Source organism: Blennius ocellaris, assembly GCF_963422515.1.
Source record: "Blennius ocellaris genome assembly, chromosome: 23".
Classification (NCBI taxonomy): domain Eukaryota; kingdom Metazoa; phylum Chordata; class Actinopteri; order Blenniiformes; family Blenniidae; genus Blennius; species Blennius ocellaris.
The window spans coordinates 17,204,333-17,222,294 of record NC_137672.1 but is presented as its reverse complement, the minus strand read 5'-3'; the positions used below and the strand labels follow the sequence as shown (position 1 = coordinate 17,222,294).

General features: G+C 41.7%; 2 protein-coding genes across 2 annotated transcripts; both read right to left on the bottom strand.

Moving 5' to 3' along the window:
• Nucleotides 1–4,846: 4,846 nt before the first annotated feature.
• Nucleotides 4,847–5,247, bottom strand: leap2 (liver-expressed antimicrobial peptide 2; the record flags this gene model as incomplete). The annotated part of the gene is made up of 2 exons (XM_080519418.1): nt 4,847–5,023; nt 5,167–5,247. The coding sequence occupies 2 exons, from the start codon at nt 5,245–5,247 to the stop codon at nt 4,847–4,849; spliced, it is 258 nt and encodes an 85-aa protein (XP_080375544.1).
• An 8,447-nt stretch (nt 5,248–13,694) lies between these two features.
• On the bottom strand, nt 13,695–15,830 carry bmp15 (bone morphogenetic protein 15; the record flags this gene model as incomplete). Its single annotated transcript, XM_080519040.1, has 2 exons — nt 13,695–14,710; nt 15,470–15,830. 2 exons carry the CDS (start codon nt 15,828–15,830, stop codon nt 13,695–13,697), a joined length of 1,377 nt encoding a protein of 458 aa, XP_080375166.1.
• Nucleotides 15,831–17,962: the final 2,132 nt, after the last annotated feature.

Below are 17,962 nucleotides of genomic sequence, written 5' to 3'. Positions count from 1 at the left end.
TTTGAATGTGAAACATCTGAAAATTGTGGCCACAAATTGATGTTGAATTTGTATTTTCGTCCCTGAAATTATTCATTCGTGGCGGGAAAAATTGCATTTTCATATTTCGTGGCCGCAAATTAGTGATCTTTAAAGTAGGACGTTAGATTAAATCCATTTTTGAACTTGGCCACATAATATTAGCCATTTTTAGCCAAGTTTAACTGATTCAGATCGTTTGGTCATTTTAACCATTTTTGCTTCATTCTTGACCGTTTCAAACATTTTGGCAACGTTCTTTTCCCCAATCCTGCTAAATCCAGTTTTTTTTGTACGTTTGCTTGCTTATTTCATGTTATTTATTTATTTATTTTGTAATTTTAGCTTCCCTTTAATAGCTTCACCCACTTTAGATATGAAACGTTCAGTTTTTTCACTTTAAGTCATTTTGAATATTTGAAACATCTGAAACTCGTGGCCACAAATTGATATTTAACGATGTTGAATTTGTATTTTCGTCCCTGAAATTATTCATTTGTGGCGGGAAAAATAGCATTTTCATATTTCGTGGCCACAAATTAGTGATCTTTAAAGTAGGATTTTCGATTAAATCCATTTTTGAACTTGGCCACATAATATTAGCCATTTTTAGCCAAATTTAACCGACTCAGATCGTTTTGACATTTTTTTTCCCCCAATCCTGCTAAATCAAGTGATTTTTTGTACGTTTGCTTGCTTATTTCATGTTATTTAATTTTTTGGTAATGTTAGCAGCCCTTTAATAGCAACTTTATCATTTTTAGCCTTTTTAACCATTTTAGCCTGGAGAGTCTTTTTGAAAATGAGGCAAATGTATATATATATATATATATATATATATTTAATTTTTTTTAAAGATTGTAGGATGAAAACGGTCCTACATTTAACTTGCAGAAAGCTTCAGAGAGCCGATACAGAGGAAATAAAGAGCCACAGGTTGAAATAGACCGATGTGACTCAATTGTCTTCGTGTCGTGCAACAAAATTTAAAAGCGAGAAATTATTCCAAAAATAATTGAATTTGACTGATTTTAGAATTTTACAATTAAAACGTGACAGAAGCGGGTCCCTCGCTTCTGTCACGTTTGGATGTTTTTCACTACGATATTAAACTCACAAATGCAACACGTGTGTGTTTGCAGTATATTCTTATTACTATTGTTGGGGTTTTTTTTGTTGTTGTTTTTATTATTTAAACCAGGGGGTCAAACTAATTTCAGTTGAGGATCCACATCAACCTGATCTGACCTCTGGAGGCCCAACAAGTCAAACATCACATATTAAACTGCAGATATGGACAAATGCAAAGTCTTTCCTTCTTTTGATCCTTTTGCAAGAATTTGCCAGTTTATTCTGAAATATACATATTTAAAGAAATCAGATATTATTATATTTGCAAAAAAAAAAACAACCCTCAGTCACCTGTATCTGGATATCGTATTTTATTCAGGATTAAAACAATTTGTCATCATTTGGACATTTTTTTGAGTTGACGTGTCTAAAGTATCACTTCACATAAATTGGACACCTTTATTGTGAAAGGAACCTCCACAGATGCATTAATAAATTCTGACCAAGGGCGGTTTTGAAGGTCATTTTTGACCAATCTAGTGTTTTTAAATCAGCTTCTGTCAGTTTTCATATTTATACTTAAAAAAAAAAATTTTAAATCCCATGGCGGCCGGATTAGATCGTCTGGCGGGCCGCTTCTGGCCCCCGGGCCTCATGTTGGACACCCCTGATTTAAACGTTTGAATTTTACCTGGACGTTCATCCAGATGCGGATCTCAAGCGGTCAAACGTTGGAATTTTGTGTTGCAAGGTGATTTACTTTACTTTATTGACAAAAGAAAACATGTTCTGTTCCTCAACACACACAAAAAAAGTGACGCAACAAAACTCTCGACTTCTTGTCCTCCGTTGCGTTTATTATTCCACCTCTCGCCCAGCCGTCCACATGTAAGTAACACAGTACAGTTAAGCGGTACACAGTACAAAGATAATTTTGTTGTTTTTGTTTAAAAAAAGAAAAAAAAAAGTGCAGTCAGCGTACAAAGTATGGGCAGCCGCCTGCCTCGTGTGCACAAAGTAAACTCGCAGGCGATTAAAGTCCGAAAATAACAAAACAAACAAAAAAAAGGCTTTCAGACTTGAGGTTGGAGCTTCGTCCTCGATACTTGTAACGCTCGGGTTGTCGCTTACAGATTTACGATTTTCTTTAAAAAAAAAAAAAGTTCCTATCCGGGAAGTTGGAACCAACCAGTCAGAATGATTGATTATTCCTAAACAAAACCAATAAAACTCTAGCAAAAATATAAATGGGAAACATTTATAACATTAAAAACCAAAAATAAATAGTAATGGGAGATTCAATGTAATCTATTATTTGGATATTTTTACACAAAAATACCCAAATAATAGACTTCAACTAATATAATGATTATTTTAAATCCTTTAAAAAAAAAGTTGCCTTCATGTTTGTTTTTTTGTAACCTTCTTCTTTTTACGGTCAGTATTAGCATTTCGCCGACCGCACGCTTCAGAAAACGTCTCCGAAAGAATAAAAGCTTCTCAAAAAGAGCAGATTTTGACGAACAGAGGGATTCCAGAGGTTAAAAGATTGACGTCCGAAGGCTAAAAAAGTGTTTTAAAAAAAAGTTGTTGCCACACGAAATGTGGACGAAAATGTAAAGGTCGGCGGCTTCTCTCTGCTATCTGGTTTTACAAAAATAAAAGCATAGATACGCAATCTTACGAGTAACATCATGACCGGTTTCGGCTTGGAGGTTACAAAAAAATTACATATCTCGTCTTGTTTTTATTAAAATAATTCTTTGAAAAAAGAAAAAAAAAATCAAGGTCTGCAGGCGCCTGATTAGTTTAAGGCCACAACTGTTAATATATATATATTTTTTTATATAAAAAGGGGGTTTATTTAAAATTATCATGCAAAAACAAAATAAAAACGGGGATTTATTTAAAAATATGCTTAAAAAAAAAAAAAAAACGTACTAACTTTGTCCCAGAAAATATGAAAAAGAGTTGCAGATTTATTACATTTTTTTTTGCACTTTGCCCATTTGTCTCATCTCGACCACCAGAGGAAACAGAAAACACACTTTTTGAAATATCGAGTCCATTGTGATCGTTGTGTTTTCACACGTAGAGTTAAAAAAAAAAAAAAAGAGGAAGAAGAAGAGGAATTACGACAAACAAAAAGTTGTATAAGTGCATGTCTCAGTCATCAGAACCCGTCAGGATCTGGCGTTTCCCGCTTTTTGGTGTCAGTATTTGACGGCGATGGAGGCGTGGCTGCTGGAGCACTGCCCCGCCCTGCAGGAGAGCAAACCAAACAGACATTGTTTCAGACAGTGAACCTTTAACCTGCACTTTTTATAAATGTTTACATTTTGTCTATCACTGCAAAAGGCATTAAGTCAGGAATTTAAATTAAATATAATTAATTGCTTTTGGTGTCATGTGTCACATATAATGAGAGTACGGGTGCAACAATATAAAGTGTAAAATGAAAAAAAGTTGACATTCTAACATTATATATGAATTCCAACCTTCACACTTAAATAAATAAATTATAAATGATTGTTAAACACTGCTAATTGTTTGACATTTAAAATCGTATTTTTTGTATGAAAAGCGAGTTACTTATGTTTTGTCTTCAAACTCATTTCAACATTTTTTATCAAGTAAAATTGACTTGCTTTTTTTGTTTTTTTTTGTGTTTATAGGTTATATCTGAGCTACACTTTTTACAGCATTCATGTTCAAATATGTGCTTGAGCATTATTGCTTCATCAGACACAAGGCCAATCAATTAAAAATGTTTTTATCAAGAAACTATTACAGATCATATCTTCAAAAGATTTTGTGTTTAAAATCACACCAATGCTCATAAAGGACGACTTTACCAAGATAAATTGGTGAATTTTTTTGAATTTATTCGCTATTGTTAGCAGAAATGAAACACATTTAACATCGTGATGTCAACTTGAACTGATATAGTTTTAATTCTGGACGATAAAAGTCAAGTTATTGTTGCTGTTTTTGCTTTTTGGCTACCTGCTAATTTATACTCTCGCTAGAAAATCATGTTACTGTCTAGATAGAGCTGCTCAGGTTGGTTTAATCTAGAAAATCATGTTACTGTCTAGATAGAGCTGCTCAGGTTGGTTTAATCTAGAAAATCATGTTACTGTCTAGATAGAGCTGCACAGGTTGGTTTAATCTAGAAAATCATGTTACTGTCTAGATAGAGCTGCTCAGGCTGGTTTAATCTAGAAAATCATGTTACTGTCTAGATAGAGCTGCTCAGGTTGGTTTAATCTAGAAAATCATGTTACTGTCTAGATAGAGCTGCACAGGTTGGTTTAATCTAGAAAAGCATGTTACTGTCTAGATAGAGCTGAACAGGTTGGTTTAATCTACTGTCTAGATAGAGCTGCTCAGGCTGGTTCAATCTAGAAAATCATGTTACTGTCTTGATAGAACTGCTCAGGCTGGTTTAATCTAGAAAAGCATGTTACTGTCTTGATAGAGCTGAACAGGTTGGTTTAATCTACTGTCTAGCTAGAGCTGCTCAGGCTGGTTCAATCTAGAAAATCATGTTACTGTCTTGATAGAACTGCTCAGGCTGGTTTAATCTAGAAAAGCATGTTACTGTCTTGATAGAGCGGCTCAGATTGGTTTAATCTATAAAAAAAATCATGTTACGGTCTAGATAGAGCTGCACAGGTTAGTTTAATCTCATAACAGTTGGAAAATATTTGAAAAAAAAAAAAAGACGATAAAAGGGACGATGATGGCGTTGGGTTTACCTGCAGAGTCCGGTGGAGCACTCGTAGTTGTTCTGGCAGTAGGCGCCGAACGGTTTGCTGTTCAAGATCCTCCACAGCGGCGTCATCCGGGCCGTCCTCCTCAGCACGCCGGCGCCATGTCGCCCCGTCGCTTCGGCGGCGCCGAGCGGCCGGACCACCGGGCCGGCACACGCCTGTCGGGGGGGGGGGGGAACGGCCATTTAGTAAATAAATAAATGAGCTAATTAATTAATGCATCACATCCGACTTCTGTTAATCTAAAAGTAAAACTGGAAAAAATGTTCCTGTCAGATAGCGTCGTTGCGCCTCAACCCACCTGCTGAGTCAGCATTATTAGCACGATGCACAGCGCCGCCGCCGCCGCTCGCTTGTGACTGAAGAAGCTTCTCTCCTGCATCTTGTTCGCTGCGCTCGTTCCTCCACGGGTCCTCCGGCGCCTGAAGCAGCAAATCCAAACCAGATTTCAGTCCCGAGTCGGAGTCGGGTTTTTTTTTGTTTGTTGAAATTTCGCTGGAAGTCGAGCTGTACTCGGCAAACTCCCGAACACCGGGCTCTCCTTTTTATACTCAGGCTTTGGATCCTGGGAGGAAGGGCGAGGGAGTCACAGTCCACGCTGTGGTGTCCACTCCCCTCTCTCTCTCTCTCTCTCTCTCTCTCTCTCTCTCTCTCTCGCTCTCTGATAGGACAATGACGGGTTTGCTAATAATCAGGAGTTTCTGCTCCACGCGTTCACTAAACTTTACTGTCTCTTCTATCAGGCTGGTTTAATGATAGTTATCTGGTTCAGACACGTGACGCGAACGCACAGCTGGGTCAGAGGGGTTTAGGTGTGTGTGTACGTGTGCGTGCGTGTATGTGTGTGTGTGTGCGTGTCTAATGTGAACGAACTCCCAGCGTGATAAGGTTTTATCGAGCCGCGGCGTCTGCTTGCTGCAGAGGCTGTATCTTTAACCACCAAGGCCGCTGACCCGCTGCAATCTCGCGGTCCCAACTTATACAACGTCGGCGACGGGCGTCGCGTACCGCCGCCGCCGCCAGACGTGGTTTACATAAGCACATCCACACGTGACTCCTGTGTGTCCATACGTGCGGCCGCCATTCGTTTTTTTTTTTTACCGTCGGCGAGCCCCAACGCGTCCCTGTTTGTTTTGGCCGGTGCAGCTATTTGAAGAGGTTTTATTTGCTCTATGTGCCACATGTGGAGCCGACGGCGTCCGCAGAAGCCGTTAGCGCGCTAGCCGGGGGGGAAGGGGGGGGAGGGGTTTCACTGGTACGGTTCAATTCCAGGTCCCAGTATGAAGCTCGGATTTTATACTTTCACCTGCCCGGCGCATTGGAGTCGGCAAACTGGAGTCGAATAACCAAAAAAAAAACTAAGTTATAGGCGGTAAACGCGATAAAGGCAGCGCGTCGAACCTCTGCAGAACGTCTGTATCGCCCGATCTGGATACTCGTGGCTGAGTAGCGAAGAAACTCTGTGTAGTAAATGGAGAAGCTGTTAAAATTCGAGATTGAATATGTGCAGGGGAAAGAAGTTCAAAACAATATGGCCGACGCCGTGCAGGGAGCTAGCCGTTAGCAAGCTGCCGCAGCGTCGTCGCTGTCGTTTTTTTTTGACCACGTAAATAAACGCTACCGTATGCGTGGTTTCATTACAAAAAAAAACAAACGACGGCGCCAAGTTGTAGCCTGGCGCGCTAATTTACGCCGCTTTGAGCCGTTTCCATTGTCCGGCGTCGTTTTCTTTGCGTTTTCACCGGAAAACGCGGCTCATGTTGCCGCGCGTTTCAAGCGATGCTGTTTTATCTTCCAGGGTAAATCTGAATCTTATGAGGCTGTGAAAGAAGAAGCTTGTCGATCGTTTCCTATCTTTGAATTTGTTTCGCAACCTTCAGAAAGAGGAATTCGTGTTTTGAAGCCATGCGAACCAGAGAAGGACGTTTTAACTGAGTAGCCGCTTTTGTAAAGCAAGTAGAAAAGCAGTATGTTTTGAATAAACGAGTCGATTTTTCATTTAGGAGTTTTTAATACACAATAAAGATGGTTAACATATGTAAATGGAAAAAAAAAAAAGAAGACATTTACAGAACAACGTCTTCAAATTAAAAGAGAAAAGTTTTGTAAAGTTTGGAAATGGTTATCAAGGTGGACGTTTTTCGAAACGCTCCCAACTTTTTGAACAGTACCAGCAATGCAACCTTGCCGTAATGTTTATAATATATATTTATATAATATATATTTTTCTCTGTTTTTTGTGGTTTCATTACACACAAAAAAACAACAGCACCCACTAGTGGCTGAACGTGAAAACAATTTTTTTATTTTGTATTTTTTACACGTTTCAGCTGTTTCGGTGTAAACGGACATCGTTGCCGTGGAAACGCGGAACTTTTCTGAAGCGAAAACGGACGAAACGATGCGTTTTCACTTGAAACGTCAATAGGTTGTCCTTCCTCGCACAACTGGGGCGCAAACCTGTGTTTTCCTTTTTCGTTTTTTTTTTTTTTATTATTATTTTTTTTAAATATAAATCATCAATGAAATATTTAAACTTGACCACAGTCGTTCACGTCCCGGCCACCGACTGCTCGCTCTGGTTGCGGCGATGTGGCCACGCCGTGATATTTGAACTTTGATTAAATTCTCTTGCACAAACGGATCGAAGGACGATTCCAGACGCGACCTCGTCTGACCAATTCGCAGTCCTCGTGTGGACTGACCAGGCCGGGGTTCAGGGAAACGGGTTACCCAGAAGGCCCGGGTGGGTGGGGGGGGGGAGGGGAGGGGGGCCTTGAATTGGAGCCAACGGTTATCAGGTGGCGGATGTGGTGGCAGTTCAGCTGATCTGTCAGTATAAAAGACAAATCAGTCACAAAGAACAACCTTACTTGAATTTTTCCCTTTAAAAGTAAATTATGAAAATTTATTTCAAAATCTTGTTACAGTATCTGTGAAAAGAAACATAAGTACAGCCTTCTGAAGTCTCAAAAATACAGTGAAATGTTGAACCAAACAGCCTGTAAGTCGTCTGTTTGACAACCTTGCATTATAGATATTTTGCTTGAAAACATTCGTCAGATATCTTTTTTTCTTTTTAAATCATATTGATCAATTATAATAGTTTTTTGCTGCTCAGCTTCAGGTTATTCCTGCTGTACTGGGATGGAAGTTTTTAATGTGGATTAATCCATCATGATTAATCTGATTAAAACATTTCATGCAGTTAATTAATCTGCAGTGAAGAAATTGTGCAAGTTCTCCCACTTAAAAAGAAAAAGATGAGGGAGGCATGTCATTTTCATCATAGGTATACCTCAACTATGAGAGACAGAATGAGAAAAAAAAAATCCAGAAAATCACATTGTGTGATTTTTAAAGAATTTATTTGCAAATTATGGTGGAAAATAAGTATTTGGTCGCCTACAAACAAGCAAGATTTCTGGCTCTCACAGACCTGGAACTCCTCCTTTAAGAGGCTCCCCTGTCCTCCACTCGTTACCTGTATTAATGGCACCTGTTTGAACTGGTTACCAGTATAAAAGACACCTGTCCACAACCTCAAACAGTCACACTCCAAACTCCACTATGGCCGAGACCAAAGGGCTGTCAAAGGACACCAGAAACAAAATTGTAGACCTGAATCTGCACTAGGTATGCAGCTTGGTGTGAAGAAATCAACTGTGGGAGCAATTATTAGAAAATGGACGACGTACAAGACCGCCGATAATCTCCCTCCATATGGTGCTCCACGCAAGGGAGATCAAAGTGGGATCAAAGTGATCACAAGAACGGTGAGCAATAATCCCAGATGAGGATTGGGAGAATGTCATATGGTCCGATGAAACCAAAATAGAACTTTTTGGTAAAAACTCAACTCGTGGTGTTTTGGAGGAGAAAGAATGCTGAGTTGCATCCAAAGAACACCAGACCTCCTGTGAAGCACGGCGGTGGAAACATCATGCTTTGAACGTTTGAGCTCTGTCATTGCCAACAAAGGCTATATAAAAAAGTATTGAGATGAACTTTTGTTATTGACCAAATACTTATTTTCCACCATCATTTGCAAATAAATTCTTTTAAAAATCAGACAATGTGATTTTCTGGATTTTTTTTTCTCATTCTGTCTCTCATAGTTGAGGTTATACCTGTGATGAAAATTACAGGCCTTCCTCATCTTTATAAGTGGGAGAACTTGCACAATTGGTGGCTGACTAAATACTTTTTTACCCCACTGTATGTATATATATATATATATTATATATATCCTTCTTTCTTGAGTCTGTTTGCACTTTCAAAATGAAACGCAAGTAATATAAATTAAAAATGAATGCCATTTAATCGCAATTAATCTGATTAAAACGTTTTAAATGTTTGACATATGACAGACATATATATATATATAATGAATATATCAAAAGAAATTCCACAAAATTAATTAAAATATTATCTTGTTTACATGTCAGTTGTACTAAACGGGCAAAAGCTGTTTTTAGTTTGTCGGGTCACAAATGTATTTAAGTACACGTGAGTCAAAACGAGTACAAAATAAAACGCTTGTCGTTCCCTGAGGAAAACAAACAGGGAGTTCTTGTGAAACCGAGGACTTCCAGTCAATCTCTAATGAAATCCTCGGGCAGGATTAACAACAAAGTTGATTTAATTTGACTTTTATGACACTCAAAACTTCCCATGAACTGACGTACGACCACAACATCACTCACATCCTTTATTCCATTCTTCTCACTTTTTCAACATCTTTGACTAGAAAACTGCGAATGTGGGAAGTTTCCTGTTGTTTGAATGTACAAGGAGTGAAATCCTCCTTTTAATCGCATTAAACTGCTTTAATCGTCCAGCCGTTTTATTGCTGTGGAGGAATCTGGCCAGAGGCGTGACGACCTTTGGTCCAGAAACACTGGAAAGACACTTTTAAATGCTGGAAATAACAAGGATTTCATAAAATACATGAGAAAATACAGATTCGGGCTTTAATTGCTATTTTATCTGGATTTGTTTTTCATGTTTTTCAACAGAAAGCAAATGTATTTATAGAGCACCATTCCAACACGGGACAATTCACAGTGCTTTACAAAGAAATAAAAGCTTTTTTTTTTAGTGTTCCTAGGTGGCGCCAGAGAGCACATTTTTATCACTCTGGGAGTTAATTTTGTACTTTTTTTTCCCAAATTTTTTCGCCTAATCTTGATGAACATGTCAAATTTGGTGAGCATTTGAAGGTGTTTAGTGTTTAGTGGGTCAAATCTGGGCTCAGAGAGACGTCAGGAGTTAAAAAAAAAAAAAAAAAAACCAAGAGAAAAGAATAATATTAAGAAACATTAGAAATATAATAGGATCCTGGCACCTCGGGCTCGATCCCTAAATATATCAATAAAAGAAATACATCATAAAAGTTTTAAATAGAAATAAATAAATAAGAGATTTATTAAGATACATTTAATAAAGTAAGTAAAATCTGTTTTTTTATTTTAAATTTTCACATTTCTGTTGTGGCTCTTTGTGTTTTCTGGGTTATGTCCACACACTCGTCCCTTTTCTACATCTTATCCAACTCCAGGTCATGGGTTGGGGGGGGGGGGGGGATTTTACCCCTTTGGACAGGTCAAAAGTCCTCCACAGGACAAACACACACTCTCACCAATGGGCATATTGAGGTGACCAGTTGACCTGCGGCCTCTTTTTCCGCTGGACGGTGGGAGAAAACTGGAGCGGCCAATAGCGTTGTGGTATCGTAGTCCAGGTCTGGACGCACAGATCTGGTTTCCTTGCTGAGATCCGGCTTCGTCCACGAGACGGGTCCAGGTCCAGGTCCAGGTCCAGGTCCAGGTCCAGGTCCAGGTCCGGGTCTGGGTCCGGGTCCAGGTCCGGGTCAAATGCGGATTGCAGCGTTCACACTGTCACAAAGCAGATCGGATGTGAGCTTTAAAGTACAACCAATAATGAATAAACTGATTCTTAATCGACGTGCCTGGAGGAATAAAATAAATACAAATAAATCGTTTTAGCTATTTTATAGGATTCCGGAGACATTTTTTTTTCACCTAAATAATTTTTTTTTAACTTTAACATGACAAAGGCCATAAGACAGTTTTATATAGGAAGTCTCAGCATTAATCACCTGGTGGCGGCCGTTATAATCCAGGCCTCTCACCCAGAGGATTATGGGAAAAGGGGCGGGGTTTGAGTTCTTTAGTTTGAGTTTAATTAGTGGAAGCAGTGCAAATTGATTTTGTGGCAGGATATCTGAGTGCCTGTCTCGTTTTTTTTTTGTTTTTATTTTATTTTTGAGAATGAATGAGTAATCTGTCCCGGTAATACGCGAGTGAGTATCGCAAAGCAGGTTAGAACTTATCGTTGGTTGCGTGTTCGTTCGCCCACATAGACGTACGTACGAAAGTGAGCGTGTGATTGTAAACAGTGATGAAGGAAAGGCTTTTCCTGTGACCCACTTACTGTAAACTTTATTGCACACACACACACACACACACACACACGGGCTTTTGTACGTGACGTTTCGCGGCACACAAGATCCCACTTCCAGCTTTAACCCGGGAAGTCCACCGGTATTGATTTATCAACTCTCCATGTTCAGACTCTTGCCCCCCCCCCTAAAAAAAGAAAAGTGCTGAGGACGGCGTTTACTGCAGGCGCCGACTGTCCCCCGTTCAGTTCCGAGTAACAACTGTTGTGTTTGGTTTCTTCTTCGTGCTGCTTTTTATCTGACGCTTGTGTTGGAACTGATCCAAAACTGAACACTTTAGTCACTAATTAACTTTAAATATATGTTTCAGACACATTGGAAGAGGAACGTGGACATTCCAGACAGAAAGGCCCAGATTATAATCTAACCCCATGACCTCTCGCTAAATTTTTTGGGATTTATTAAAATATGCAGTCACTTTTTTTTTTATTTAAGACGGTCGGAGCTTTGAAGAAAAGAAAATAAACAGGGAAAATAGGGAAAAAAAGCATAGAAAACTGTTCTAAACACTGGAAAACAAACATACAGCCGGTTTTAACCAAGAAATAGATAAAAAAAAAAAAATCCAAAATGTATAAAACTGCTAAAGCAGAAAAATTCAGGGAAATTTTTAAATAATTGCCTCAAAGGCTAAAAATTTAATAAAATATCTAATTGTAAGCATGACACTATATTAATGCAACCTTACTTTGTTCTTTTTTTTGTCTTTATTTCAGATAATTGCAATGTTTTGCTGCTCCAGACGGATTTTATTTGTTGGAAAATGGTGAAAACTTTAGGTCATAAAGGTTGATTTAAGTACAAAAACGACATGTTTTGTTGGATTTATGAAGTTTCAGTTACAATTCAGGATCGTTAACATTTTCAGCTGTTTTATTTATTTATTTATTAACACTTTTACCTGTCCTTTTCAATGTTTTGATAATTTAGACATTTTAGCCATTTTATTTTAATAAACAGCTTATTTTTTCTTTTTTAACCTATTTTCTCAAAAGTGATCAAATGTTTTCAGAAAGTTCTTATTTTTCCCTCAAACTGGGATTTTTGTGACACACCTCTGCTTTAAATGACCTAATCTGAACTATGAACAAGAATTAAAAAAAAAAAAAAAGGACAAATTTAAAGTTTAAAGTACAGCTCCTGTCTGTCCCCTTTCTAAATGTTGACTATTTGAGAGTTTGACCTCTTTTGCTTCATGAAAATCTGCAACGACTCAAATGTTTCCCTGAAAGAGGAGAAAAAAAACTGGAATCGGTGCAAGAATAACAACTGTGTTTGTATAAAATGAGTTTAAAGGGCTCACTCTGCTCAGTGCAACATGATTTTGAGCAAGTGAACGTCGCCACCTGCTGGACCGGAGGTCCTACTGCAAGAACCCAAACTGCTGCAATTCAAGCAAAAATCAAAAAGAAATAAAAACTGCAATGAATTTCTTTTTAGAAAATATGCATTTTATTTTATTATTCATTTGCACTCGTAATAAAAATTGCATTCTTTCCCACCTCCACACTTCGTTCAATGACATCACACCCCGTCGCTGCCCCGCCACTTATCTGGAAGACTTTTAAGGAGACCCCCCCCTCCCCTCATAAATACGTTCAAATTGCAAAAAAATTCAGATCGCGAACAGGCGGAAATGTAACATAGCACGGTTACATCCAACATGGCCGACCCTTTGCCCATTAAAATTGGTTTCGTCGCAGTGGTGTCCGTTTCTTCGGGAGGAACGTGGGCCGACGTCGGGTGACGCGGAAAATCATTCAGAAATTTTTTTTTTAAGGTTTTTCTCTGGGAGAACTGAAGCCCTGAGACAAAACCGGCTATAAAACTGAAGCGAGACGGGAAAACAAAGGAAACACAAATGTGCACAAGAAAATACCGACGAGACGAATGAGGTTCAAAGGTGATTAAAGTTGTGGTTCAAATTGGGTTTAAATATTATGAATTAGCACAAGTTGAGTTGTAAGTTAAAGGTACATTTATTAGTTTTTTTTTTAAGTGTTTTTTTGGTTTTTTTTTTTGCTTTTGTCAGGTTATCACGTGGTTTAAAATGCTTTTATTTTGTGGGACTGCACCAGCCCCCTCCCCTCCGAGTCCGAAACGTGTCCGAGAAATCGACGACTCCGAATATTCGACCTTCGCAGAATGACGGGACAATTATTCTGCAGGCGAGGAATCAGAAAGCGGGAAAGTTCCGCCCGTCGGCAACCAGCAGCTTCCTTCTTTTTTTTTTTCTTTTCTTTTCTTTTCTTCTTCTTCTTTTTTTTTTAAAGTGCTTCCGAGCCGGAGACCTGACGGCACGTCTCTGGCTCGCCGTGTCCGTCCCCTCCCCCTCCCCCCGCCTCTTAGCGACACGTGCAGGACTCGGCCACCATGTCCTCCAGCTCCCGGTACTCCACCTTGTTCTTGTACACCTCCAGCACGCTCATGGGCATGTACTTGTAGGGCACGCAGGACGGCGGCGGCACGTCCCCGAGGCCCAGGTCGTTGATGACCGTCTGGACCACGGCGTGGTTGGGCGAGTGGTAGCCGTAGTGCAGCAGCCAGGGACAGTCGCCCTGGCAGAAGCGGGGGTTGTACACCGGCGGCGCGATGAAGTACTGGCCCAAGCCCAGCTCGTCGAAGGACAGGCGGAAGGAGTGCAGCTTGCAGCGGTTCTTGGGCGCGCCGGCCTTGCGCTTCACGGCGGGGAGGTTGGAGGCGATGGAGGCCAAGCGCGAGGTGGAGAAGGACGAGGAGGAGGACGGGGCGTTCTTCAGGGCGTCCAGGGACGAGTCCTTCGGCTCCGGGGACGTGGAGTCCTGGGGGGAGGAGGAGGAGGAGCTGCGGCGGCGGCGGCGGGCCGACGGGTGCCACCGCCCGATTTCACTGGCCACGCCCCGGCCCTCGGCCCCCAGCAGCTCCCCCATCCAGTCCTTCACCTCCCGTCCCTCCTCCAGGTAGAGGAGGAGGGACGGCAGCTCCAGGTGAGGCTCGCCGCCCCACCGCTTCCTCGCCCGGAGGCGGGACAGCCACCACGGCCGGCCGCCGTCCGCCGCGTGTCCGGCGTCCGTGCACCAGTACTGGGCCTTGAGCGTCAGGTGGCCCGCCTCGCCGCCGGCCCGCCGCTGCGACACGTGGCCGCTGACGTGAGCCGTGATGTCCGTCTCCGTCCACTGCTCGTGGGGCTCCAGGGTGACCAGAGTCTTCGCCCCCAGCGAGGTGATCTGGGCCCTGCAGCGGGGCGGCTCCACGGCGGCGGAGAAGCTGGCGGCGGCGGCGGAGGAGGTGGAGGAGCGGAGGTGGATGAAGGAAGCTCTGACCAGCTGCTCCGAGGGAAGCGTGTCCAGGTTGTACTGCACGGTGAAGGTGTAGCAGTGATCTGAGGACGAGGAGAGGGTGAGACTCTTATTATCCGCTTTTTAAAACTCAAAAACGCGTCCCGGAGCGAAACAACCGGCCGCTGTGGGAATCACTCGTTAGATGTAAAACACCTGCCTTCATCAGGATCAATCCAGACATCATCATCATCATCATCATCATCATCATCATCAGAAGCTGCTCTCTGCTGGACTGTCTCAACCGGGATCGTCTTTTGCTTACAGAGGTTCTCCGGTTTGAAATCATCGGAACTTGACAGATTCTAGAAATGCATTTAGCTCATGCTTCTGCCTAAAAACTGAGATTTGGACGTTTTCTACTCAGAAAATGAGACTGTGCACACACAAAAATCCCAAACAATATAAAATTGCACGTGAAAATCTGCTCTATATTCTCCTTTTGTTAGGTTTTTTTGTTCCACACATGCAGAATCTGTTTGCAAACTCAGGTTACTGGATTGCATTGGTTTGTTTTGCAGGTTTACATGAACATTTACCAGGAGCAGAAGTGAGAAATTCCAAACCTTTTTGGTGCCTTTTGACCTGGATAATTAAGTTTTTTTTTTTTTTTAAACCCAAAAAAGATAGTTTAGATTCACAATCTGTGATTATTTTAACAATTTAACTGATTTAGCTCTTCATTGCAGACACTTTTGCACCATTTCTTGAGTGAATTAACTCTGTACTCTCACAGAAAAGTCAAACCAGGGCGAGTGAATTGAGTGAATTGAGTAAAAAGGGGGTCATCGCGGCTCCGTCACCTCCAGACGCCGGCAGGTAGCGCACCGAGGACGCGCAGGGCTTCAGCAGCCGCACCGTGTTGGAGCCGAACTTGCGGTGCTGCTTGGGCCGTCCGTCCGGCTCGGCCGCGCTGCGGTACAGGCTCAGCATGAACTGCAGGTTCTGGTCCGCCTTCTGCTCGTCCGTCAGCGGCCGGTGGTGCGCGCCCTTGTGCCGGGCGACGCCGACGCCTTGGGAGCTCCGGCGGCCGCGCTTGGGCGCGTTCTGGCGGTGCGAGGCCACCCGGCGCTCGGCCGCCACCACGCCGGCGCAGGTGGACCAGAGCAGGTAGATGAAGCAGGACAGGGTGAGGACGCGCAGGAAGCCCGGCGTGGCCCTCATGTTTACCTTTTTTTTTTTTTTTGTATTTGTTTGTTTTGTTTGTTTTGTTTGTGGCTGCTGCTTTTAGCGGGCTCCACCAGTGAGGCGACAGCTGGCAACCATCCTTCCGCGCGGCCGAGGGCGTCAACTACAGGCTCTCCCGGTCAATGGCCATCCTGGACAATTACCATCACTTCCTGGAACCGACTCGCGACCTCCAATTAAGCCCTCGGGTCGGCGCGGAGAGGCCAACCGGAGCGCGCGGAGGCCACGTGGCCGGTGCGTAAAAAAAGGTGTGCGTAAAGAAGGCGGGGGAGTTTGTTGTTTAAAAACAAAAAACAAAGCATGCAACCCTTTTTACTGATATGTTATGAGTGTTTAAATACTATTACCTGTCACATGTTTTTTTCTCCATTTCGTGCACTCTGGATAAATAAACGGAGCGTTTTTGAGGATTTCGCAAATTATAGGAACAAAACCAGAAGCTCCCGCAAAGTTTGGGCAAACTTTTATCCACACAAGGAATCCCCGAGTCGCCAAATGTGATCAGTTGCTCCCATAAAGGCTTAAACTTATCAAAAAAAACAAAAACACCCCAAAAAGAAATCACATTATTTCCAAAAACCTTTACGTTTCTATTATCCCCCCCCCCCCCCCATTTTAATGTGAATTTGTTTTTATCTGATTTGTGTTTTGAGTTGACAGTTTTTATCTGGCTTTCTACAAAATGTAAACTTTTTAAAAGTTGACAAATGTTCAGTGTGAGGAGGCCTGCAGGAGCCGTAAAGGCGCTACTTTGCTGCCACCAGGTGGCGGAGGAACGTACTGCAACTAAAAATAATATCAAATTGAATGTGATTATTATACTTAACGGTCAAATACACCATTTTAATTCTTTAAAGTTATTACCATACATATTCTTGTGCTTAAACTGCAAATATTTCCCCTTGACATTTATTTGTATCTGTGTATAAAGAAAGAGGGCAATTTTAATTATACGTTGCATAGTGACAAGAAGCGATTCTGATTCTTGAAAATAATAATAATTGTCTTCATACAGAATATATCACTGAACACAGTGCACTCTTCTTATAGTGTTGTCTAATTTGAAGCTTCTGGTAAACAAATTGTTGACAGCAGGGCGAGCATCCTGCCAGCAACACGCCCAAAAGGAAAACCAAACACGTGGCGGAGAGAAAAAAGTTTTACTGACATGAAACTCGCCACCGTGACCAAAATATCACACACACACCCAAAAAAAAAAAAAAAAAAATGGAGGTAGAGGAATGTGGAGAAGCGAAGCTGCCGGCCGCGACGCGTTCACCTCCCTTTGATCCCTTTGATTCTTTATCTCCCCCCCCCCCTCGTTTGTTTGGGGGAGATAGTGGCTCCTTCACACACACGCCGTGGCATTCCTCGCCCGTCATTATCCCCATTCCCCGTCGTTCCAGTCTGCGGCGAGAGTGTGGGAACGCCGCTCCCGCTGAAAACCCCCCGCAAAGCAAAACACGGGAATTTATAACTCGTCCAAAAATACAGAAGACATGTTCTTCCTGTGCGCGATCCGTCCCCAGACACCGTCTGGCGACACGCGTTTAACCTTTATTCTGACCCTAAATTGCACAAGACGGATGATCGTCACCCAGATTTGCCTCGTCAAGCACATTTATCTCAGCCCGCCCGCGTCTCCTTGATTAAATGTGACTCAACGTGAAGGCCAAAGACTCAGATTGGCTTCAGAAGTATGTGCGACCCTGATACCGGACGGCGGAGGAACGACAACACCGACAAACTGCGAAAACACGAGATGCGATGATAGAATTGTAGCAGCTCTGAACATCAGTCGGGAGTAGAAGAGGTCGCTGGAAAGTCACATACTCACATCCCACAAATGCTTATTTCCTCCAAAAGGGATATTTAAAAAAAAGAAAAGGGCAAATAAATAGACTTTTAAAAAGTGCGAATATAGATTTATTTACCTTTTGTGCTACTTATCCATAACTACCAATAAAAAACAACAATACATGGATAAAAACTGATAATTAAAACACATTTTTGTTTCCTTTTGGTCATTTAGCTTCTGTTTAGAGCAGCTTGATGTGTTTTTATGTCATAGCCTCTTTTTACAATAGATTTTTTGTAGGAGCTCAATG